General features: G+C 31.8%; 3 protein-coding genes and 1 long non-coding RNA gene across 5 annotated transcripts in view; all 4 read left to right on the forward strand.

Moving 5' to 3' along the window:
- Nucleotides 1–23603, forward strand: part of LOC103863213 — a 743758-nt gene that overhangs the window by 169207 nt on the left and 550948 nt on the right. The gene's annotated exons all lie outside the window — the stretch shown is intronic.
- On the forward strand, nucleotides 6943–7386 carry LOC103863149. The gene has a single exon (XM_009140905.3). It carries the CDS (start codon nucleotides 6977–6979, stop codon nucleotides 7250–7252), a length of 276 nt encoding a protein of 91 aa, XP_009139153.1. The 5' UTR covers nucleotides 6943–6976; the 3' UTR covers nucleotides 7253–7386.
- On the forward strand, nucleotides 11909–14018 carry LOC103863150 (AT-hook motif nuclear-localized protein 15). The gene is made up of 2 exons (XM_009140906.3): nucleotides 11909–12200; nucleotides 12612–14018. Exon 2 carries the CDS (start codon nucleotides 12788–12790, stop codon nucleotides 13709–13711), a length of 924 nt encoding a protein of 307 aa, XP_009139154.1. The 5' UTR covers nucleotides 11909–12200; nucleotides 12612–12787; the 3' UTR covers nucleotides 13712–14018.
- Nucleotides 20423–23162, forward strand: LOC103849849. 2 transcript variants are annotated; one of them, XR_004457735.1, is made up of 9 exons: nucleotides 20423–20758; nucleotides 20836–20901; nucleotides 21326–21445; nucleotides 21586–21700; nucleotides 21806–21925; nucleotides 22056–22139; nucleotides 22239–22350; nucleotides 22587–22639; nucleotides 22712–23162. It is a non-coding gene; the product is annotated as an uncharacterized LOC103849849 (long non-coding RNA). The 2 variants fall into 2 exon arrangements; XR_004457734.1 differs by having other exon boundaries at nucleotides 20428–20901.

Genomic DNA, 23603 nt, shown 5'->3' on the forward strand with positions numbered 1-23603 from the left:
TATCATTTTGAATAAAAATATTTAAATAATTTAGAGTAATTTCAAATAATTGAGTTTTTTTAAATATTTTGGATTGTTTTATAAAAATTTAAATTATATTTATATAATTAAATTATTTTAAGTTTAAATATAATTAATATTTTGACTATATAAATTGTATTTCATGTATTCGATCAATTGTGGTGTAGCTCGGTTCTGGCTAATTTGCCAGACCCCTACCAGCCACCTATCAATGTGTATCGGTTTAGCTTGGTTAAGTTGGTAGAAACGGTGAAATCAAGGAAATCATGAAACTAACTAGCTTGGTTTTTTATTAATGTAACAACTGAATTATATAACATAGAGAATGTCAAGTGCTATATAAACCTCATACTAGCTAATTGGTTTTCACTCCCCGAATCATATGTTTCATGTGACTCGGATCAACAGAACAACCACTATGAACACATAGGTCATGGCCAAGCCGCCAAGTTCAATAACCACTGGAAGCAACTCGTCTTTGAACTCTCTAAATATATCCTTGGCGCCCTTACATTTTCGTATCCCGTTCTCACTAAGTTATGCTCAATGGCCTCCTCGGTAGAGTCCAGTTTCTGTAGTTGATGAATCCCATAACAAAAATAAAGGAGGATGTTGTAAGACCAGTAAAGCCATAAAAGCCGATATACATACATAGATTCTTCTCTTATCCCCATTATTGATAATAATAGTAAATTAGGTGTTTGTCCGCAATTTTGCAGATAATTATATTATATGAAAATAAATGTTATGTTTATATTGTTATAAGTTTTGAATAATAATTAAAATTTTAAATTTTAAATAGTTGGATAATCAAAAATTTCAATATATATTTTTATAAGATCTGTGAGGTTTAAAATAGTTCAACAACATAAACCTTAGTCATTACAAATATTTCTCTTACAGAAAAGCAATATTATAATTAATTGAGAAAATTGGTTGTAGAATTACTTTATATTTTATTTTAACACGTGAAAAAATCGAGAATAAACTAGTTTTCAAGAAATAAAAAAGAGAGTTTTTTTTGTGTAGAACCAACACAATGATCAGATGCTTTTATCATGAAGATATTTTGTAAATGTTTTTGTGTGGACTTTAGAAAACATAAAAAGTTCTGCCAATTCTTTACCTACAAATCTAATTATTTTATATAGATTCTTGCGTTTGTAATAACAATCAACGAAGATCGACATCAGAATCGTAGGAGAAGATGGAGTGATCGACATTGGAGGAGGAAGAGAAACGATTGATTTCGTTTACACAAGCCGACGAAGGAGAGAGATTCATGGATGTGAGGTCGGATAAGACCGTGACACATAAGGTTTCTTAACACCTCTAAAAATCCCAAAATAAACAGTGGTTCTCTCGTTTTTAATCCTTTTTCATTTTTTCTCTCTTTTGTTTAAAACCTTCTTTAAGAGATCCCGATGGAGGTGATCTAATAGTGGAGCGCGTCTTTCAAACAAACCTCCTTAATTTCAGAATCATTTGATTTAGTCTCTAAACTTTATTTTCTTTAAGAAGGACCCCTCCGTTGTAAAATTAATGTTGAAACTCCTAAATAGTTTGATTCAAAAAAAACTCCTAAATAGTTACTGCAATCTGTGAGTTGCATAGCTAGAAGAAAAATGTTGCATAAATAATGTATGCATAGCGAAATAGTCAAAGTATATACATGTAATCCGTGGCAAATGACAAATGTTCTCATTTTGGAGTAAATCAGTAGGACATGTGGTAAACAATTAGGCGCCGCACTTTAGATTGTTATATATTGGGTTGGATTGACACAAATTTATCTTTATTAAAAATGTAAATAGTTGAGAATGAGTTTATTTTAAGTTTAACTTAATTTGTAATAGCCCATTGAACTTCTTTTCCTCAATGTAAAATGTTGACTGCAAAAGAATATATATATATAAGCAAAATTTAGGTTGGTTAACTATTATTTAGACACCATCGGATGGAGGTCTACCTTAGAATAAATTTTCATCCGATCAAAAATTAGTTTATTTGTATAAGTAGTGAATAGAAAACTATTATTTCGATCATTTTTTCCTTAAAACTATTAATCTTCTGCGTGAAGAGTTATTGATTATGTCAATTTGTTTATATAACTAGGTGCCCCCAAAAAAACTTATGTGTCATAACTTGTAACTTCATAAGCATACATGTTTATTAGTTAATGGTATTGATTAAAATGAATTATTATGTTTCATCCGTTATCTCCGACATAATTGGTATAGCATAACAAGATAAATCATAAATAGGGTAATAATTTAGGATGATTGCTCCAGTGGCGGATGTACAGTGTAAGCAAAGAGGGCACGTGCCCCCCCAACTACTTTTAAAAACTCATTTACTTATAGGTCTTCATCCCTTTCTTATTAAAGGAAAAGCATTGGTAAAAATAAACATTTGCCTCATATGTTTATTATATGAGTGTCATTTCTTAGGTGTCATCACCTAATGCACTCTCACTTACTTCTTAAAAAAACCCTTTATGAACTAGAATAATTACATACAAATGCCACTGGTCATTTGTTTATACTATATGATTTCGATTTATCATCTTGATTACATTTCGCAAATTATCATCTTGATTACATTTCGATTTTTTTTTTAAAATGGGGCTCTAAATAAGGCAGTATATTAACTCGACCTAAGAGAGGCTTTATGGTATGTTTGAAGATTTGGAAGTTTTTCTTTTAAATAAGGCAACAAAATAAGTGCCTCATCTAAAGTCATATACGCTTTATTACAATTTTTGATTCTTTAAACGTGGTACAACAAAGTTCTTTACGGTTTGTATTGGTTATTTTTACCTGTACGAAAGTTCATATCATAACCTGTACGAGTGTTCATATCTAATCTTGGAATAAGCAAACAATGTTTATCGTAAAACTAATATCAAATCGTTTATCATAATGTTCATATCATAACCTATACGAATGATCATTAAAAATCGTGGTATGATATTTTCAAATGTTAAGGAAACACAATTGAATTGTGTATGTATTCAAGGCAACAAAATGATAAAGGAAACAAATCGTGGTATGATATTTTCGTGGTATCATACCTATACTTAATGCTTCAAAATATTAAGGAATCACAATTGAATTGTTAACGTATTAAAGGAAAAAAAAAATTCAAAGACTTGAAAAACTTACCTTAATCAATAGGAGAATATTTCTGAAATATTTTTTGCGTGACCATCACTGATTTTCTTTACCTATTTCACGTCCATGCATCACGCAATTTATAAATCAGACAACTGGTATATACGGTATTAATTTCCCATCATTAATATCCGTTTCTTCGATTGAATTTGACGTGGATATGAAAGACCTAGGCTCCGTGTTGATATAAATAGTAGAGCTCATCGTTTCCATCTTCCACGATTGAGGTAATACATGCATTCACATATTTTGTTAAATAATATTTTTAAATTCTCTAGATGATCTCTTTGCTATTGTTCATAATATGATTGCAAACAAAGACTTTTGAAGGCATTATTGACAGCAGTTATTTTGTCTCTATTTTTAATTTTCTTTTGTTTTTTTATACATTGTTCCTTTTATATTTTATTAGACTATTGCTTATGTTTCATTTAATATTATATTTATAATTTACCCGCATGCAAACAAATATACAATTTAATTTTAATGGCCATCGCATATAAATTTATATTGACATACTAAAATTCCTAGCTATAATCCGTACTTTCTTACATATATTTTTCTTACTATGCCTTTAACTTTTATTATGTCTACATATTAAAAGTTATAATACTTTAATAACCTCTTCGTTCTGCGCAGGGCGCGGATTATCACCTAATGTTATTAATATTTCGTAGCTCAGTTGGTAAAAGTGTCCCTCTTTGATTCTATGTTGAGAGTTCAATCAACTCATATTATTTTTATACAGCATTAATTAATGTTATATTTGGCAATTGACACGTTTCATATTTATCTTTGTTACTTCTTTTTCTTTTTAACAGACTTATTTCATTTTTCTAATTTTTCTTTACTTTTTTTGCACCACTCTTTCTTTAGTTTTTTTCATTGTATTTTCGTCTTTTGATTTTTTCTTTCTTGCTAAAGTATAAATGTCACTATTTCTAATGAGGGTTTTGGTTACAAGATGACTTGCAACCATAGTTTGTTGAGACAGCCATTTGATTGTTTAGAAGTAAAAAATTTAAAAAAACTCCTAAAAACCTAAGTACTTAAATTCAAGTTCCTCACAATGAAAGGTTTGAAAGTAAGAGATCAACTAGAACAACAAACAACAATGTATATCTCTCATACCTAAGCACTTCAAGCTCAATCAGAAAACTTCATAAGCATGAGAATAGCTAAAAGGGACGTTCAGTTGAACACACTGAAGTGGCTCCAAGCAGCTTCAATGGAGGTGGCTGGCTCTCACCCCGGGACACCACTGGAGGAGGACGCCGATAGAACAAATCCCATAGTTATCTCGACAAGAAGCAAAGAACAATACCGATTCAACACCGCAGAGACAGGAAGAACATGTTACGGTCAAGCACATGCGGTCTAAACATGCTCCATCCGGCCACGCGACACAAAAGATGCAGTAGAGAGTCTAACCATTACAGAGCTAATTGCCGGAGCGTAGGACACAGAAGTGAAGCGCGTAAAGAGTTTTCAAACTCCTTTAAGCAGATGACTCAATCAGGAAGCAAGAAAGCTCCCCCTTGATGCAAGCGACGCCAACATAGGGTTGTCCTCAAAACTCAAGCGAACATCATCAGGAGCAAGAGGGAGAATCCACATGCTTACTGTGAGACCACCATGGTTGTTGTCTGTTGAACTAAATATAGAGGTCCTCGGTGGCTCACCTCGAAGCCACTTTTCACTCTAGAAAAAGAGGAGAAGCTCTACTACAAACCTTGGAGCATGCCGATAGAAGAAACTGATTGGAACGAGACGACATGGCAAGAACGAAGACGGCAACGCGTCAGGAGTTCTGGTGGGTCTCGGATCCTAGATCTGACCCAGATCCGAGCGCAAACGGCGACTATGAGCAGACCCAAGGCCCCTAAGATAACACCAGACTCGTCTCGCCTCGCCAGAGCTCTGAAAGAAATCAAAGACGCCTCTGATTCCCAAAGATTTAACAAATCCAGAAACTCAAAGCAAGGAGGAAAGAACATAGAGGGAGCAGCAGAGGGTTGAGGCGGGGGAAGATGGACTCGTCGGGAGGTTTATGGGCCTATCACGACGCAAATCGGCATTGGAGAGGCTAGGTGAAACCCAAAGTTCGAGCTCAAGAAGATTAGGTTTGAGAGAGAATTTTGGGGGCGCGTTGGGAGGATGCGCCATTGCAGTAGTAGTAGTTTTCTAAAAGTTAGATTTCTTTTTCTCCAAACAAAATATAGATCTTTTAAGACTATGTACAATAGGGGTGTTGAATAAAAAATTCAACAGTTGAATCCCTACAATGAAGGTTGAAAAATAATATTTGATGATGTAGATTAATTGGTGCTGAATAAAAAAAAAGTGGGGATCACCGACGACCAATGTCACTTTCTGAAAGACTTTTGATATTTTGACATTTTCTTAGTTATTTAAAACTAATTAATCTCATTATAAATTAAATAATTTATTTGTATTTTTTATACTAAATTTTATCATTTTAAATTATCTATAAATAGAGATTACATTTATTTAATTTAGATATAGAAAAAATAAATATTTATTAATAAAATAAAGTGTTGAATTTTATTGAACAAGACCATTGTAGTGGATAAAAATTGAATTTGTGTTGAATGAATATAAAGTTAAAAGATGTGGAAGAAAGAAAAAAAAATGACATGGAGTATTAAAAGATAAGTCGAATCTTGAAACCATTTTACATAGTCTAACTAATATTATACTAGTAAACAATCTATAAACTTTTTATTAACACTTAGAATTTATAAGTTCTTTCCTTCTTTGTGATATGATAAGGAAAATTATATAGTATAAATTGACATAATATTATATATACTATTTTCTATATATTTAAAAGTCAATTTCTTTACAGTGTGTTATTTTGATTGATAATATTAGTAAGAAAATTTGAAATTATATATAATATAAATATAACTTTATGAGTCGAATAAAATTTATAGTTTTATATTCACAGTAATAATAGTTCTTATTTATTATAAATTTAAATTTGTGCTCCCATTCTAATGATTTGTCCAGATCCGCCACTGAATGGCTCAAGCTGTTAAATATACAATTAGTATTGTGAAAAATTAGTTTAAGCTCAGATAGATGTATATTGAAACCTTGAAATTTTAAGATTAACAACAAAACAAAAGGAGCTTTGGGCTTTACGCACAATAACCATACGATAAGATTTGATGGTTACTCTTGTTCATGGATAAATTAACAATTAGTCTGAAAGGTAAGATTTGTCTATCTTGATTAATTTTATTGGGAATTATAACAAAGTTGTTGGGTTTTGGTGGAGAAACATTTTTGAAGTATCTGGTGAAATATGGAGCCATGTAAGTTGTCTCTCGAATGTATGAAAGCCAAGTAAATATATCTTTGGAGTATGTGGACCAAAACCCTTTACTTGAAATGCAGTTTTGAAATATCTTTTCTTTTTATATTTCTTAATATAGGTTCCCTTAGAAAGTATTTTTAGAAACGATACTGGTTAATGACAAACAAGGAAGGAGAATGGAGAGTTTGTTCAAACTTATAACATCGTACGTGCAAGTGATCAGACTCTTTCAAGTAATCCAATAGTAATGTGTACAATCCACATAATCATGCGTTTAGCAACGGAAATTAAGAAGGTAAACAAACCAATTCGTGTGACAAAAATTCACACGTTAAGTGTGTAAACCATCACTTCCAGCATCCCTATATAGTCCTCCGAAGAACATTAACGTAACACATGCACATTGGTACATCAGAAGCAAAACATAATAAGTAAGAGGATGGATGTCAGAAATCGCAAGAACGATGAAGTAAGTGTATTTCAGATGCCTCTTCACTACCCGAGATACTCTAAAGAAGATTACCAAGTCATGCCAGAATGGAAACTCGACAGGGTTTTAGCAGACTACGGTTTGTCTACTTATGGAGACTTGGCTCACAAGCGAGAGTTTGCTATTGGAGCTTTCCTTTGGATTTCAACTACACAATCCAAAGATTTATCAAGACAAGCCATCAACTCCAAACTGAAGAAAGAAACAACATCAGCTATGGCGTAGTGTTTTGAAATGTACTAAGTTTATGCTATGCTACGATAAATGATGTTGAGTAATAAAGAAACATGTATATCACGAGTTTCTTATGTCAATGTTATGGAAGCAGTTAAAACAAGGGTCAGATAAGTGAAATGGTATTGACTGCCTTTTAGAATGAAAATAGGATAAAATCTTTTCTTTGACCAAAAAATACACTTTATCACTCTGATTTTTTAATGGATCGAGTACTTTTGTTACAAGCTGGTTAAACGGTAGTGTAATTGTCTTCAAAGTAGTACAATTATTTTCTCCCCCCATCTTAAAAAAATAACTGAAAATTTCATAAAAGGAGTGACAACTTACATTGGGCCACGGTAGATTAATTCTGAAGCCATTGTTTTAAGAAAGAGTGCTGATACTCTTTCGGGGCTACTCTTAATTTGGACCTTGGGTAGTATATAAATTTGTAAAAGTATCAAAACAAATTAGAGAAAATTGGTTTTTTGGCCAAAAAAATGATAAGTACGTCCAATTACACAAATGTCATATACTTTATTAGGTCCGGAACGGATCGGATATCCGGATCCTTATCCGGCGGATCTATAATTTTATTATTTTTATCTGGATCCGGGTTCTCGGATATCCGGATGTCGGATATCCTTCTAAAAAATGTAATATCCGGCGGATATCCATATCCGAATTTGGATTCTTAAAATAAATAAAAAATTATATTAATATATATAAAATATGAAAAATAATTTAAAAATAAAAAAATATATAATGTTTTTAGTTATTTCTATGTATAATATTACAAAATTTACATATAATTTATATATACTATAAATAAAAATGAAAATATATTAAATAAAATTAATTTTATATATAGATATTACTATTTTTGAAATATTAATTAATAAAACTTACGGATCCGGATATCCGGACTAAAAAATTAAGATATCCGGATCCGGCTTTGACGGATCCAACATTTTATCCGGATCCGGATTTGGTTCCTCTGGATATCCAGATTTTCGGATCAGATCGAATCCGGATCTCGGATAAAAGTTCCATGCCTATACTTTATGTCCTATTAGGCTAATTATTTTCAAAATGACAATAATGTCCTTAATTTCAATAATAAATTCAAAATTACAATTAACAAAACAATTGTTAAATATTAAAATATAATAAATAATTAAAATAATTAAAGTAAAAAATATTAAAAATCCTCAAATAAAAAAAAACTCTATCTCCAGGATTTTTATTTCTGAAAAAATTATTTTTTTCATATATGGAAACTTAATATTTCCAAATATTTTTTTCCCATATTTTTTGGAACTGATTATTCTTATCCGAAGAATACAATAAATCTGTAGAATTCGGTTTCTACAGATTTGTAGATTTATAGTAATGTGTAGATTTCAGTTTCTACAAGTTTTAGATTTAAGTAAATCTGTAGAATTCGGTTTCTACAAGTTTTTAGATTTATAGTAATGTGTAGATTTCAATTTTTGTAGGTTTTAGATTTATAGTAATCGATAGGTTCCGATTTCTACAGATTTTAGAATGATATGTTAAGCGCGGAATGTGTATTCTAAATATTTTTAGAGTACTATTATTTACGTAGATCACATATTCTAAAAATTGTAGTTTCAATAAAAAAAAGTGGATTTTATTTTCTACTTTGTAGAATGTCAATTCTACTTTATGTAGAACAAAATCTGAAATTATGATTTAAACTTTTTTAGAACTGGAAACAATACCACTAAGTTTATATAGGTATTTCATCAGTAGTTACTATTTTCTATTTTTTTTGTTTGTAAAAATATTTATTTAATTTATTTTCAAAAATATTAAAGGGCATTAAAGACAAAAATGGTACAAAATAGAAATTAATCTAATGGGACATAGTTACTATTTTTGGCCTAAAAAACAATTTTCCCAAAACAATAAGAGTTAATTGGTATTTGTATCCCTACTGAACATCTATATTGGCAAAGTATTCATGCCTTCTAATTAATAATTTCAAGACCATAATAGCTCTAGACTCTAGTCTGTGCAGCTGAAACCGTGTTAGTCTCGTGGACGTGAAGCGATTATTAACTTCACTTGAAACGAGTTTATGTATTGATGGTGTATGTTTGATAAGATATAATCATATAATTTATGTTATTTCTAGCATATGTTCTCTAAACTCCTTCTGATTAATAATTTTAAATTGTGAGTTTAATTAACTTTTGAGAAAATTATGGATATTTCAAATTTGATTAATAATTTTAAATTATTAATCATATAATTTATGTTGTTCATAGATCATATTCCTTAAACGTCTTCTGGTTAATGATTTCAAATTATGAGTTTAATTAACTTTTGAGAAGATTATAGATATTTTCAAATTTGATTAATAGTTTTCAAATTATGTGTTTAATTAAATTATGAGTCTAATTTGATTAATAATTTTCAAGTAAGATGTTATAAAATATTTGTTACCAACTGCTACTTAATTTAGTAGCTGATAAATGTTTTGGTGAATGGTTTATCGAATTATACATTGTTTCATGCATGGTTTGTTATTTGATAAATTGGTAGATACATGATTTGCGAGTTGATATATTTTTTGATAAATTGTTTGTTATCTGATAAATTATTTTGTTACATGATACATGTTATTTTAGCTTATACATAAATTTATATAAAAATATTGACAAATGGTTGGTATGCTACATAGATTTGTTGTTATTTGATAAAAATATTTGTTACATGGTATACATTCTGTTACCTCGTATATAATTTGGTATAAAAAATTGATAGATGGTTTGTTACTTGGTACATGTTATGGTAGCTGAATATAATTGGTTATCTGATACGTGTTATGTTAGATCATATATAACACTATATCTTAGTGGTTACAAATTATATTAGCTAAAACATTTACGTGTTGTCATTGTTGTTAGACAGTTTGGAAGATCCTCAAATATACTCTTTTTTATATGTTTATAGTTTTTTAAATTGAGACTAATAAAGTGATTGTGAAAATATAAAAGAAAAGTGAATGTGAAAGTATAAGAGGAACGATAGTGTAAGAAGAAAGAAAATGTAAGAATGTGTAAGAGAAAAGAAAGTGTAAAAATATATAAGAATATGTAAGAGAAAAGAGAATGTAAGAATGTGTAAGAAGAAAGATAGTGTAAAAATATATAAAAGAAAAGAGAATGTAAAGAAAGACATTTTTGAAAATCTAAAGTAAGAAATGTAGAGCAATCTATACATATGTCAAAACATGTGTAGATTACTAATTTTAACACCATTTATATATATTAAGCTAATTCTCTCAGTTTAACAATAATAACAGTGTTTTCCAATTACTTTTGATTCAACAATGCATACATCTAAGAGCATCTCTAACAATGACACTAAATTTAGTGTTGAAATTACATCAAATTTGGTGTTTTGGTATTAATTTTTTTTGTCATCTCCAATAATAACACTAAATCTTACACCAAAAGCAATATTATATATTATTTGATGTTTTCAGTTTTAAAACTTTTATATTTCTATTATTTGTAATTGATAAATAATAACTTTGTTATATCTGGATTATATTTATATTTTATTATTTGTAAGTGATAAATAATAATAGTTATTTACTAATTTATTTTAAATATAATAATAAAATAAAAATAAAAAATAAAAAAATAAATTTTATGAAAATAAATTAAAAATACAAATAATATAATATTATTTATGTTTAATTACAAATTTGATAGTAATTGATCTATATTATTAAATGAAACATATTAAAATGTATTTTAGAAATTTAGTGTGATGAATATTATCACACGAAATGTGAAAATAAATTTAAAAAAAATAATACAATATATTTATGTTTAATTACAAATTTAAGAGTAATTAAATTATATTTTTAAATAAAACATATTAAAATATGTATTTTTAAAATATGTATTTTGAAGATTTGGTGTGATGAATAGTATTACACCAAATTTGATGTAACACCATTCACATTACATCAAATTTGGTGGAATGGTGTCAAATTTGATATCTTGTTATAGATAAAATCACACTAAATTTAGTGTTTTGGTATCTTATTGGAAATGGCCTAATAACAACGCACCACGTGACATTGTTTTCTTTTTCACCCTCTTCATGATTCAATACATTCTACAAAATTTAATTCACATCTGGTTCAATGTATTTAATTGCATAATGTAAAAGTAACTTTAAATATAAAGCAACTACAGATAATCTAATAAAATATTTTATAATAAAATAATAATACAAGAAAATAGGAAAATTGTTAAAATGTAAAGGAATAGATATCTATACAATTTCAAATGCTATTTACCTAATTTTATTGATTTTTAAATTTAAGTATATTTTGACCAAAAAAAATCTTAAAGTATTAATATTTGTTTTTTAAATATTTTCTTACAGTGTTACATATAATAAAAGTGGTCTTAGTATTATACTAACTTAAGCTCAAGTCAACTTGTTTCTCCTTTTCTACAGCTGATTTATCACAATCAAACCAGAAAACTTGTTACCAAATATAGATCTAAAAATTGACAATTGAAGCCAGGGGTAATACAGTAGTTTCAAAAACGGGTCCACAAAAGTGAGCTAATCCAGGGCTAGTTGAGATAGAGAGAAGAGACAGGGCGTGTCTAGAGAAGGTCGCTCAGACTTTTGCACGAACACCTAAAAGTTCAATGGTCCAAAAGGACGGCTCTGGTCTAGAGATAGATAAAGAGAGGACCGCTTCAGAGAACGTTATCACGAAAGATCAAATCACAATTCATCATCCACCACCGGAAACTCCTTATCGTACGCCTCTCTGCCATTAAGTCCTTTTATCGTACGCATACGCCAGTATTCTCCAAAGTACAAAATAGAAAGAGACAGTAAAAGAGTTTCTACGACTTTCAAGTACAAAGCTTTGTCTGGAACAAATCTTTAGGTCTCCCTCTCTAGATTCGAAAATTACACCATATTTTCTTCTCCTTTAATTTAATCTTTTTATCCTTAACTTATTTTAATCACACATAAAGTTTCATTTTTTTATTCGATTTGGAAATAGTGTTAAGATTTTTATGTTTTCGATATTTGATTTTTGCTGATAGTAAAATTTCACCATATTTTCTTCTCCTTTAATTTAATCTTTTTCATTAGCTCTTTTTAATCAATCACATAAAGTTTCTTTTTTAAATTCGATTGGAAAATAAAGTTAAGATTTTTATGTTTGGGTTTCTGGGTTTTCGTTATTTGATATTTGGTGATAGTTCTAGGGTTTTTTTCCTTATTTCTTTTTTTTTGTTTTGCGTTTTCTTGCTAATTCTAGATCTGATTATTTTCTTCCTTTTCCCTTCAGGTATATGATAAAAAAGGAATGATGTCCCATGACTTCTGTGTCTGCTTCATGCAACATGTCGGCTTAGATTTGGTTACAAAAGATGCAATCTAAACTTTAGGATAAGGTTTTTCAGATTTCTATCTCCCCCTTTGGAATAGTTTTTGTCAGAGAGCAGAAAAAAAAAAGTAAAATCAATGGCGAATCCTTGGTGGGTAGGGAACGTTGCTATGGGAGGAGTGGAGAGTCCAGTGACGTCATCAGCTCCGTCTATGCACCACAGAAGCAATAACCCGAGTATGCCCCGGTCGGATCCAAGATTGGACCATGACTTCGCCAACAACAGTGGAAGCCCTAACACTCAGACACAGACACAGAACAGCCAAGAGGAACCTAATAGCCGAGACGAGGTACTTGCTATCGAACCCGGATCTGGATCCGGGTCTACGGGTCGACGTCCGAGAGGGAGACCTCCAGGTTCCAAGAACAAACCGAAGAACCCAGTGGTTGTCTCCAAAGAAAGTCCCAACTCGCTGCAAAGCCACGTCCTCGAGATCGCCACGGGAACTGACGTGGCGGAAGCCCTAAACGCCTTCGCTCGTAGACGCGGGAGAGGCGTTTCTGTTCTGAGCGGTAGCGGTTTGGTGACTAATGTTACTCTGCGACAGCCTGCTGTGTCTGGAGGAGTTTTGTCTCTTCGTGGTCAGTTTGAGATCTTGTCTATGTGCGGTGCTTTTCTTCCGACTTCAGGTTCTCCGGCAGCCGCGGCCGGTTTAACGGTTTACTTAGCTGGAGCTCAGGGTCAAGTCCTGGGAGGTGGAGTCGCTGGACCGCTTACTGCTTCTGGACCGGTTATTGTTATCGCTGCTACGTTTTCCAATGCTACTTACGAGAGGTTACCTATTGAAGATGACCAGCAGCAACCGCAACTAGAAGAAGCTAAGAAGGAGAAAGAGAAAGACGATAACGAGAGTGGGAATGATGGTAACGAAGGGTCCATGCAGCCGCTGCCGCCGCCGATGTATAATATGCCTCCTGGTTTTATGCCAAATGGTCAGCAAATGGCTCAACACGATGTGTATTGGGGTGCTCCTCCTCCTCGTGGTCCTCCTTCATATTGATAATTAGATAGGTGATGGTTGCAAGGTGTTCTTTTAGCTCGGAGGATTATGTTTCCATCTGTTGAAATTATTTAGGGGTGGTTAGACTTTTGTTTATTAAGCTCGGACGATGTCTAGCTAGTGTTTGTTTGTTTTGTGGCGGTGATTACTAGTTTTTCTGACTGATATCGGATAGTTTTGTTATGAATGTTGTTGACTGATCATAGAATCGCCTTGGAGCTTTGATGTTCTTCTCTTTATTTTGTGGATAAACCTCAGCAGAGTCTTTATGAGAAATGGCGTGTGTGGAGTGTGATTCTTGTTCATCCTTCGCGTTCTTTAAGACCTTTTATTCGTTTGAGGCATTGTTCTAATCATTTCTAGATCTTGAGGCTGGTTAGTTTCGTTAGGGTATATTTCTCTATTATTTTGTTCTTCTCGAGTTTGTGATGCGGTAAAGAGTTGGCAAGGGAGGGGTTTGTGTTACAAGTAGATATGTGGATTTAGGGATTTCATATATGCTTCATTTTTGAATCTCTAAGCATACAATAACCATGTGAGGGGTTAATGTTAGTGAGGTTTTATGTGGAGTGTTTCAAAAAAAGCATACAATAACCATGTGAGGAGTTAATGTTAGTGAGGTTTTATGTGGTTTAAGATTGAGGAGATACTTTCTTATATACATGTGTGTGTTGTTTATTCTTCAGAAAGTTGTTTGGTATTTCAACCAAGATGATTTTATTGATGTTACTGTTTTTGGTTTTGGTACCAAGGTCTTTTATATGGTCAAAAAGAGTGGTTTTATCAAATAAGAATCGGTATTTTATTTTTCCATTTTTGGGTGTTTTTACAGTCATTGGTCTTGCAAATTCTTTTTCTTTTTATGTACCACTTGTACTACAAGCAAACCAAAAACGAAAGTACGGGAGATATGGTCCCATCATAACTAAATACCGTAGCAAATTTGTATTTTTATATTTTATTATTTCTAAAAGAAGTTCATAGAGAACTGAAAGAATAAAAAAATTCGTTTGAAAATAGTTACAATATTAGCTAGGCAACAAAGTAGCAGCGCAGCTTTGCAAGATCTGCTTCAACTTCATATACATTAGCAGCAAGATGGGTAGTTGATTATTGGAGGAATTAGCTAGACACTAAATTTAAAATAATCTCGCTCATAAAAGAGTTTAGTGATATATCAAATGAATTTTAGGCATTTCTAACTCCACTCTATTTTTCATTCTGAAATAAAGTTAAAATAAAAATATTTTAATGTTACTCTATTTTTCTATCTATAATAGAATAAAAAATAGATTTATTCTATATATAGAGTAAGTTGTTTTTTTCAACATTCTATTTTTCATTCTAAAATATAATACATTTTGAGTATATCACAATTTTATTATATAATTATTTTAGTTTAGAGTAAAAAATATGATAAAACCATTGGAGATGGTCAGATTAAATTTCTTGTCCATTAGGCACTTTCATAAGATCAAGGTTCGGTGTAATTAACGTGTTGATTTCTTCAATTATACTGCTCTTTAGCTGCTAACAGTAGGAGTGTATATTATAGTAGATTTTGATTCAGTTTTTGTTTTGTGTTTTTTTTTTCAGTTTTGAGAAATAATGAATTCGTTCTCCTTTTGTCAAACGCATATAGTGAATTAGAACATACCATTTGTTTTGGTTTTTGTCAAAAGAAAAATATATATAACTCGATTTGTTTTTTAGTTCAAATTCAGCTCTGTATTTGACCTAACTCGATTTGTTTTTTAGTTCAAATTCAGCTCTGTATTTGGTCAAAAGTAATTGAAACTGAGCCAATCTTGACCGGTACAATTCTCCACTGTCTTCCTGGACAACTCCGTTTCAAAACATGATTACGCTATTTTCTTTCACAATAATATTAATTAAAATTCAGGTTTTCACATTTTGGAGCTAATTATTTATTACCATTAATTTATCTATTTAAATATTTATTTTGGTGGCAAAAAAATATTTATTTTATTCCATTATTTATTTACCATTCCATTATGTATTGTAGTCATCGCTATAATTATTGGTAAAACATCTTCTGTTTTATTAACTTTTAGGTGATGAGTAGTTTTTAGTTTTAGTTTTTGGTTTTTAGATTTTGGTTTTTGGTTTTCAGTTTTTGGTTTTTAGTTTTCAGTTTTTGGTTTTTGGTTTTTAGTTTCTTAGATTTAGATTTTGGTTTTTGATTTTGCGGTATTTTTTTTTTAATTAATTAATACATTACTTTAAAATAATATAATAAAATAGCAATAAATATTTAGATTTTACAATTAAAATTTGTCAGAATACTGTATTATAATTTTAATATAAAATAAAATAACATATTTTAATCATTATATTTTATAAAAATATATTATAGTAAAATATAAATCATAAAATATATATAAATTACACAAAAAATATTAAAATTTGAAACTACTTAGAAATTTTTCTTATATAAATTATTTTTGATTTTTAAAACTTGAATAGCAATAGTTTTCTCTTATATAAATATTATAAATTAAACAAAAATAAAAATACATAAAATTTTGAAACTAATTATAAATTTTCTTATATAAATTATTTATATTTTCTTAAAGTTGAATGGCAATTTTTATATTTCAGGATTAATACAATATATTGTATTAATAAAACATATTATGTTTTTATAATTTTCGTCATTTTTAATGTGATTACTAATTATTAAAATAATTCAATTATTTTATTTATAGAAACTAATAACTAAGTTTTAAAATTAAATAATATTATTTATATTAAAATTATTTACTGATATGAAACACAAATTAAAATATTTCACATTATCGTTTAAATGATATCTAATGTACCAAAAATTGTATGATAATTTTATTTTTATGAAAATATTATTTATTAATTATTAATTAATTAAAATGTAGTAGTTTCTACAAAAAAAAATCAAATTTTGTTTTTCTTCATAACAACTCACAAAAGTTGATTTTTGGTTTTTCTTTATTAATTGGTTAAACTTTTCAAAAACTAGTTTCTTTAAATTTTAGGGAATCTATTTATTAAAAATTTTGATTGGCAACTCACATAGTTTTTACAAAAACTAAAACCAAAAACTTGATTGGATGAAAAATGGTTTTTGCAAAAACAAAAGTCAAAAACTAAAGCGAAAACCACAAAAAATCAGTCTTCCAATTTTTGACAACGTTTACTTTATCTGTTAATCTCTTCAGACTTATTCCATTTGGTTTCATTAGCTTTATTATGTGATTTTAATATTTTATTGACCTTTTTGACAAAATTTTATTGACTCTTGTTGGATCTTTTGGATCGATCGTAGATGATTGATGTTTTATTAGAGCATAAATCGATGATTGGAGATCTTTAACTTTCATTGGTTTGGCTTCTATGGTAGAGTTTGGTCGTGTTGTTTCTCTGACCTCGGGGGAAGTTGATGTTCCTTTCCGGTAGATGTCCGGTTATTGCGGCGATGGAGGTTGCATGTCGGTGAAGTGAGGGGGTTTTGATACACGTGTCCCTCTTGGTGTTGCGGTCAAGACGTGGTGGCCTGGTGACATGTATTTCTCGCTGTGAGGATTTCAACACGTGTTCCGTTTATGCATCACGCGTAAATGAAGAGGCGCCTTTTGGATTTAGGACATTGAGCTTAGGACCTAATAGGTTTGCGGGTTGGTTAGTCCTAATTTGTTTAGCTTTATGTTTTCTTTGTATCGTTTGGGTTTGGTCTGGGCTTTGACCCTTTAATAAACTTTAGATGGAAAAAAATGCAAGAATATTTTTGTATTCAACGTTTATTTTTCCACAATGCATGCTAGCAAATTTTTCAATTTGAAGTGGGCAGTTTACACAATTTATTCTTTAGAAAATTCGTGTCGTCGTCGTCCTTTAGGATATTTAATTCGATGAATTTTCTCGAGTAGTGGAAAGTACATAAAGTTGTTTTCTTGGTATTAGTTTATTTAGTGCTTTTGCCCAAGGCACTGTCACTGATGCCGAAGCCACGTTACTGAATACGTGTCCTGGCTGTATGCGTTGGGTTACTCCAATGTGTGCGTATAATACTGTACTACTTCTTTTGCATTAAATACTCTTTAAGAATATCTTTCTTGCATAGATACTGTTTTTTGTTTTTGCTAAGAATGTTAATATCATTGAAGAAAAGATCAGTCTACAAGTAGTTAATCTATACAAAACAAAACCCTGGCAAAAAGAAAGTAAAAAACAGGGAATTGATAGTTTTTGGAGCTGGTGAGGAGTTCCGAAGAAGTCCTAGGTAATCCAGAAGCAACCACTGTGGATTAGATAAGCCAATTAAGCAAAAGGTTCCTGAATTTCTTCCTGTGCCTCAGTGCATAAATGGAGTTGATGACCTGCCGGTTAATATCCTTGAACACAACAAGCGGGAGACTGATGCAGTTGCTATAAAGCATGCTGTTGCGCTGTCTCCAAACAGAGTAAACCAGTGTTTGAACCACAAGCAACTTTAAAATCGAAGGAGCCGCCGGAGCAGAGGCACTTGCCCATAGCATTAGTTCCGACCAGGTGCTGAAATTTGGCACTCCACAGCGAAGTCTAATGCGGATTTCAGCCCAGAGAGTCAACACGAAGGGGCAAGAGAGCATCAGATGGTCTCTTGATTCCGGTTCCGTGGTACAGATGCAGCAGCACGAAGGTACCTGCATTCCCCAAGAGGACAGCCTATCACGGGTTGGCAAACGGTTTAAGTTAGTAACCCACATGTGAAAAGCATGTTTTGGTGTTGCTCCACTGAACCAAATATGTTTGGCTGATGCTTGAATATTTCCCCTTGGTCTCAAGACCTCCCAAGTTTTTGCAGAGGAGTAAGAGGGCCTGATTTCACCATCGGTATTCCAGGCGAATGAATCTGACCCTAGCTCCGGTGAGGAGAGCAAGATGGTAGATAGGTAGGCATGGAGGTTGACTTCCTCGTCCGATCTCGGGTTCGGGAGTCTCCATCCAGAATCATAACAAGCTTCCGCAACACACGCATCAATCCTGATTCGGAGTCTGCGGGTTCCATCTCGACCAAACCCGAATGGTGTAAACGAATGGTGTAATCGAGTAAGGTAAATACTTTATGTAATAACACCAGTAGTGAATGGTGATGATTTGTTGATTTTTGTTTTACACTTTTACTTTAGACTCTTAAAGCCTAATTTGATTAGTGAGAGATAAATTTGATTAGTTAAAATAAATGAAAATATTTATAGATACAATTGTTACGTTGGCGTTTAAAGTTGCATGCAGTGATAAAACAATTTAAGAACTAAATAGTTGTTCAAAAAATATTTATAAAAAGGGTTGACATTAGGCCTCTACATCCGGATCTTCCGGGTCGGATCCGATTCTTTCGGATCCTGAAAATCTGGATCTACAGTAAAACTTCTATAAATTAATAATATTGGGACTACACTAAATTTTTTTTTATTAATTTATAAAGATATTAATTTATCGATATACTAATTGAACCAAAAATTCAATTTGAGACTATAAAATTATATTATTTTATAGAGATTTTTAGTGTATATTAATTTATAAAATATTAATTTAAAGAGGTTATATTGTATATAGGTATTTATAACTTTTCAGGCCGCTTTCAAGTCGGATCTTATCGGGTTCAGATCGGTTAGAATCCATAATTCTAATATCCATAATTTTGGATCTATTTCGGATACAGATCAGTTCGGGTAATTGGGACTTGAAAAGATTCGAAATACCCAAACTGGATCCGAAAACTCAAAAAAAAATCCAAAAACCCTAAAAATACACGAAGAATCGTAAAAATATCTGAAATTTTACCCAAAATCAGATCCAAAAATCCAAAAGATACCCAAAATTTTATCCAAATTATATTTTTTGAAAATTTAAAATTTTACCCGAAACCTGAAATTATATTCAAAAATCCAAATCCGAAACTTAAATAATTATCTAAAATACCAAAAATATACCCAATCACCTATATATACAATAATTTTTGGGTATTTCGGATATTTGATCAAGTTTCAAATAGCATCCGGATCCAAATCAAGACCCACTGTTCCAAAGAAAAAAGACACAATATATATTTTATTATAGACCCGGATCTGGACCCGACTTGTATTTTCGGGTCGGGTTCTGATTTGGATCTTCGGGTCCGGAATTGACATCATTAAACCCCTTTTACATCTACAGCCCACCCTCATTTATATATATATATATATATATATATATATATATATATATATATTTATTTATTTATTTCTGGACTAACGTATGTCAAATCAATACAATACTAAAAGTTGAATAAGAGCTCCTCTCATGCTGTCCACGTCCTCAAAAATAATTAGCCAATGAGGAAGCTTCATTTTGCCAGGTCGTTATTTTTTTTTTGTCGACTAAAGATACAAATCGTGTCTTTGGTATTTGGTTACAGGTCCTTTTTCTTAGCCCAACAATAGCCCAATTTTTGTCTGCAACCTAATACATGTCAAAAAGAGTTACGACATCGTCATCTTCTATCTCATCTGTTCCGCTTCCCCTTCATCTGTTCCGCTTCCCCTTCTCCCCTTCTCCTTTTGATCTTATATGCGTGAACCACAATACCCTTCCAACTTTCTCTCTTTCTCCCACTACAAGAAGTCAGAGTCAACTCGGAAGCTCTACAGCCGCCGAAAGATCTCGGACCCACCGATTTAGACGGCAGCGAGCTTCTCTACCACCAACAAGCCTCTGCGTTTATGCCGTCATCTACTCCGCCTTGGCCACTCCGGATTCGTTGCGCATCTTTCTTCACGAGAACCAAGCTCTCTCTCTCTCTCTCTCTCTCTCTCTCTCTGATCTTCGTTTGATTAGGCACAGGAAGGTGGATCGTGAGCAGAGTTGGTTGTCATGAGCTTGAAGACAGAGGAGGTATGGCGTGGTGGTGGTGCTAGCAGCCTCTGCTCACCGGAGAGTGAAGAAAACAAAGGATCTATGGCGTGATGCGGTGGATGAAGATGACGACGTTATGCGGCTGATGATTATTCAACTCAGATTTAGATTTAGGTTTTTTTGTTTGTTTGGTTTAGTGTTTTTTACTTGGTTTAGATTTAGATATATACTTCCATTTGACCTATTTCTAGGAGGCTGGACACAGTGCGAAAGGTAGAGCTCTTATTGGCTTAGAGCTGCTCATCATCAATGAACAGGTTTGAGCTGCTCCTTGGCTGTTTCATTTGCATTTGTTAAATTTACAGTAAAAATTATCATAGTTCTGCAGATTAGTTGATAAAATTGTATATCTTCTCAAATATAATTTAAGGTCGGTTTCATAAACAAAGAAATAATTTTTATACCAAAACTATAAGTCCAAGTTTTTTCTATACTAATAAAAGTGAATAAAAAATCAACGATAAAAAATCCAATGAAGCCAAAATGCCAAATGAAAAAAATGGTTGTTATAGATGGTCAATATAAAAAAGAAAAACTTATATTATTATTGATTTTGAATAACGGGTCAGGGCACTTTGATCCAAAGGTTCATGGCACTGTGATCCAAGGGTTTATCTCATCAAAACGTGCTTTGAGGAATTTCTATTGAGTTGCTGATCACACTATATGTTTCAACTACAGCTCTGTTCTATCTGGTGTAGACCACATGTGCCTACCTATGTATGATGACCAGTTCAGGTTCCACGTTCATGAGGATTTTGAATCCAACTGTGGACTCAGGGGAGACCTCTATGGTGTGAGGTCTGAAATTATCTGCAGATGTGTTCTTTACTGAGTTTTATTTCTTATATTTTGTTTACTTGGTTATCCTTGCTTAACTTTTGTTCTTATGGCTTTCCAATACGATATTTAGCTGATAATTTATTCTATCAATGGTGTAGATGTGGTTGGCCTCATGAAGCTACTGAATTGACAATTGCTCATTCACCGTCCGGTCCTTGACTACGTGGAAATAGCGAACACAAGGCCTGTTCTGTTTCACTTACAAACTAAAGAGTAAGCTATACATGTATTTAAATAGTGTCTTCTCTCTATTGAATAATTAACTGTCCAGATGTCAAACAAACATAATTTAACCATCATGAATCAACATTTGCAAAGGACCTGTTATGAAGCTGTATCTCTGGGACCAGGCAGCAACAGTATTCTACAAATTCACGGCCAGTGCCGACACTTCCGTTATCCTTTTAGTGATGACACTGAATTCAGAACATATTCGTGGTAATGATTTCTTCAGCTTGCTTAACCAGCTCAATGCTTCTCTTAACATTTAGTGTCTCATAAATTATTTGAAATAATTTGTCCATCTAATTCCATGTTTTGATGTCTGAATCTGACCCATAAACAACAGGACCCTTGCCCTCAGCTCAATCTCATCATCACATGTTTTCATCGACAAATATTCCAACCCACAATCAACTACTTCAATTGTCAGGTATTTAATGAGACAACATGTTCATATCCTATTCGTTTGTATTTGGTATACCAGGTCCAGCTAACATCAGAACCCTTTTTGTTTTGCATATTGTATCAGGTTGAATTCTAACCTAGAGTTTGCTAAGAAAGTGAATGCATAGGAGGTGACTAAGGCTGAGACAACGACAATTGGAAAAATCTTTGCTTATATCAAGCAAGGATTGGCCAAGGTAAAATAAAATATGTATATAAGCCACAAAAAAAAAAAAACAAATCACTTAACAATGTAAATTCCTGTGTTTTTTGACAAATGTGTCAATGGAAACGTAACCGGAGTTGCAAAGTAATGAAGTCTACCCTCAGTTTCAATAACTGTTGGCTTGGATTGATATTTGTTTTCTGTTATGCACTGGTATCTTGCTAAGATCTCTGTTACCGACTGTGTTTGTGCTACTTGGCAATGCAGGCCGTGAGCTAACTGGAAAGCATGCCTCCGAATTGGTTGATAAGTACTTTGAGGTAGCTTGCCATTACATTATTCATCCTCCCTAACTCATTAAACTTAACTAAACTTTTTTTCCAAAATGTTAGGCTAATGGTGATCTTGGTACTAACCATGAATGCCTGTCCTACAAACTTTGATCGACGCCATTGGTCAAACACATAGGTTCAAGGTGTAAGTTTCTGAATACAACTTAGAAGGAAGGACTCAGGCTATAACAGTTATGAAGGTTGTCTCTCCTTCAGTCCTGCAACCTTTAACATCCCCGGTTGGAATCACACTTGCCACCACTTCTGAAATGCCTCTATTTTCTGCAAGTGATTAGGGTGCGTCCTCCAAAGACTGGAGACCTAGCTGTTGAAGAAAACGCCAGTACAAGTAACTGTGACAAAGCACAGAGGAAAACGTGCTAAATTTGAGTAATAGAGCATTAACCACTCATTTTATATATTGCACTTATGCGTAGGAGTGTAGCTTTTCTGTCCGTTTCTAATTATGAGCGTTTGTTAAGTTTTTTTTAATATATTTAGTATGGCTTTACATTAATAACTAGAGGCTTCGTGTCCAAGACTGAACACCACGCTACGCGCTATTGGATCACGATCAACGTACTGCTAAGTTACAACTTCGGATGATCTGATGATTGTATGCTAACGAAGGACCATTATTTCTGTGAGTATTAAAATCATTTCACAAACTTCTCTGAAGTTACTTCTAAAAAAGTCTCCATTCCTACTAGCTAGCAATAGTTGCACCATCATAACATCAACTAGATTTGAACCCGCACAACCGTGCAGATATATTTTTATTTTTAAAATAATATTTTTAAATATAAATTAAGGTATAAAGATATATATTTAATATCAATTTTTATGTATATAATATTATTTAGAAATTTTTATATTTGTTGAATTTTTTTTGATGAAATTGTACAAATCAGATATTAATGTAGTTTTTTTGTTTATTTATTTTAGAATGCAA

This window comes from Brassica rapa, chromosome A04, assembly GCF_000309985.2.
Source record: "Brassica rapa cultivar Chiifu-401-42 chromosome A04, CAAS_Brap_v3.01, whole genome shotgun sequence".
Taxonomy (NCBI): Eukaryota; Viridiplantae; Streptophyta; class Magnoliopsida; order Brassicales; family Brassicaceae; genus Brassica; species Brassica rapa.

What these genes read in the sequence shown, in the direction of transcription:
- LOC103863150 (XM_009140906.3), top strand. Translation starts at nt 12,788, where the DNA reads ATGGCGAATCCTTGGTGGGTAGGGAACGTTGCTATGGGAGGAGTGGAG.
- LOC103863149 (XM_009140905.3), top strand. Translation starts at nt 6,977, where the DNA reads ATGGATGTCAGAAATCGCAAGAACGATGAAGTAAGTGTATTTCAGATG.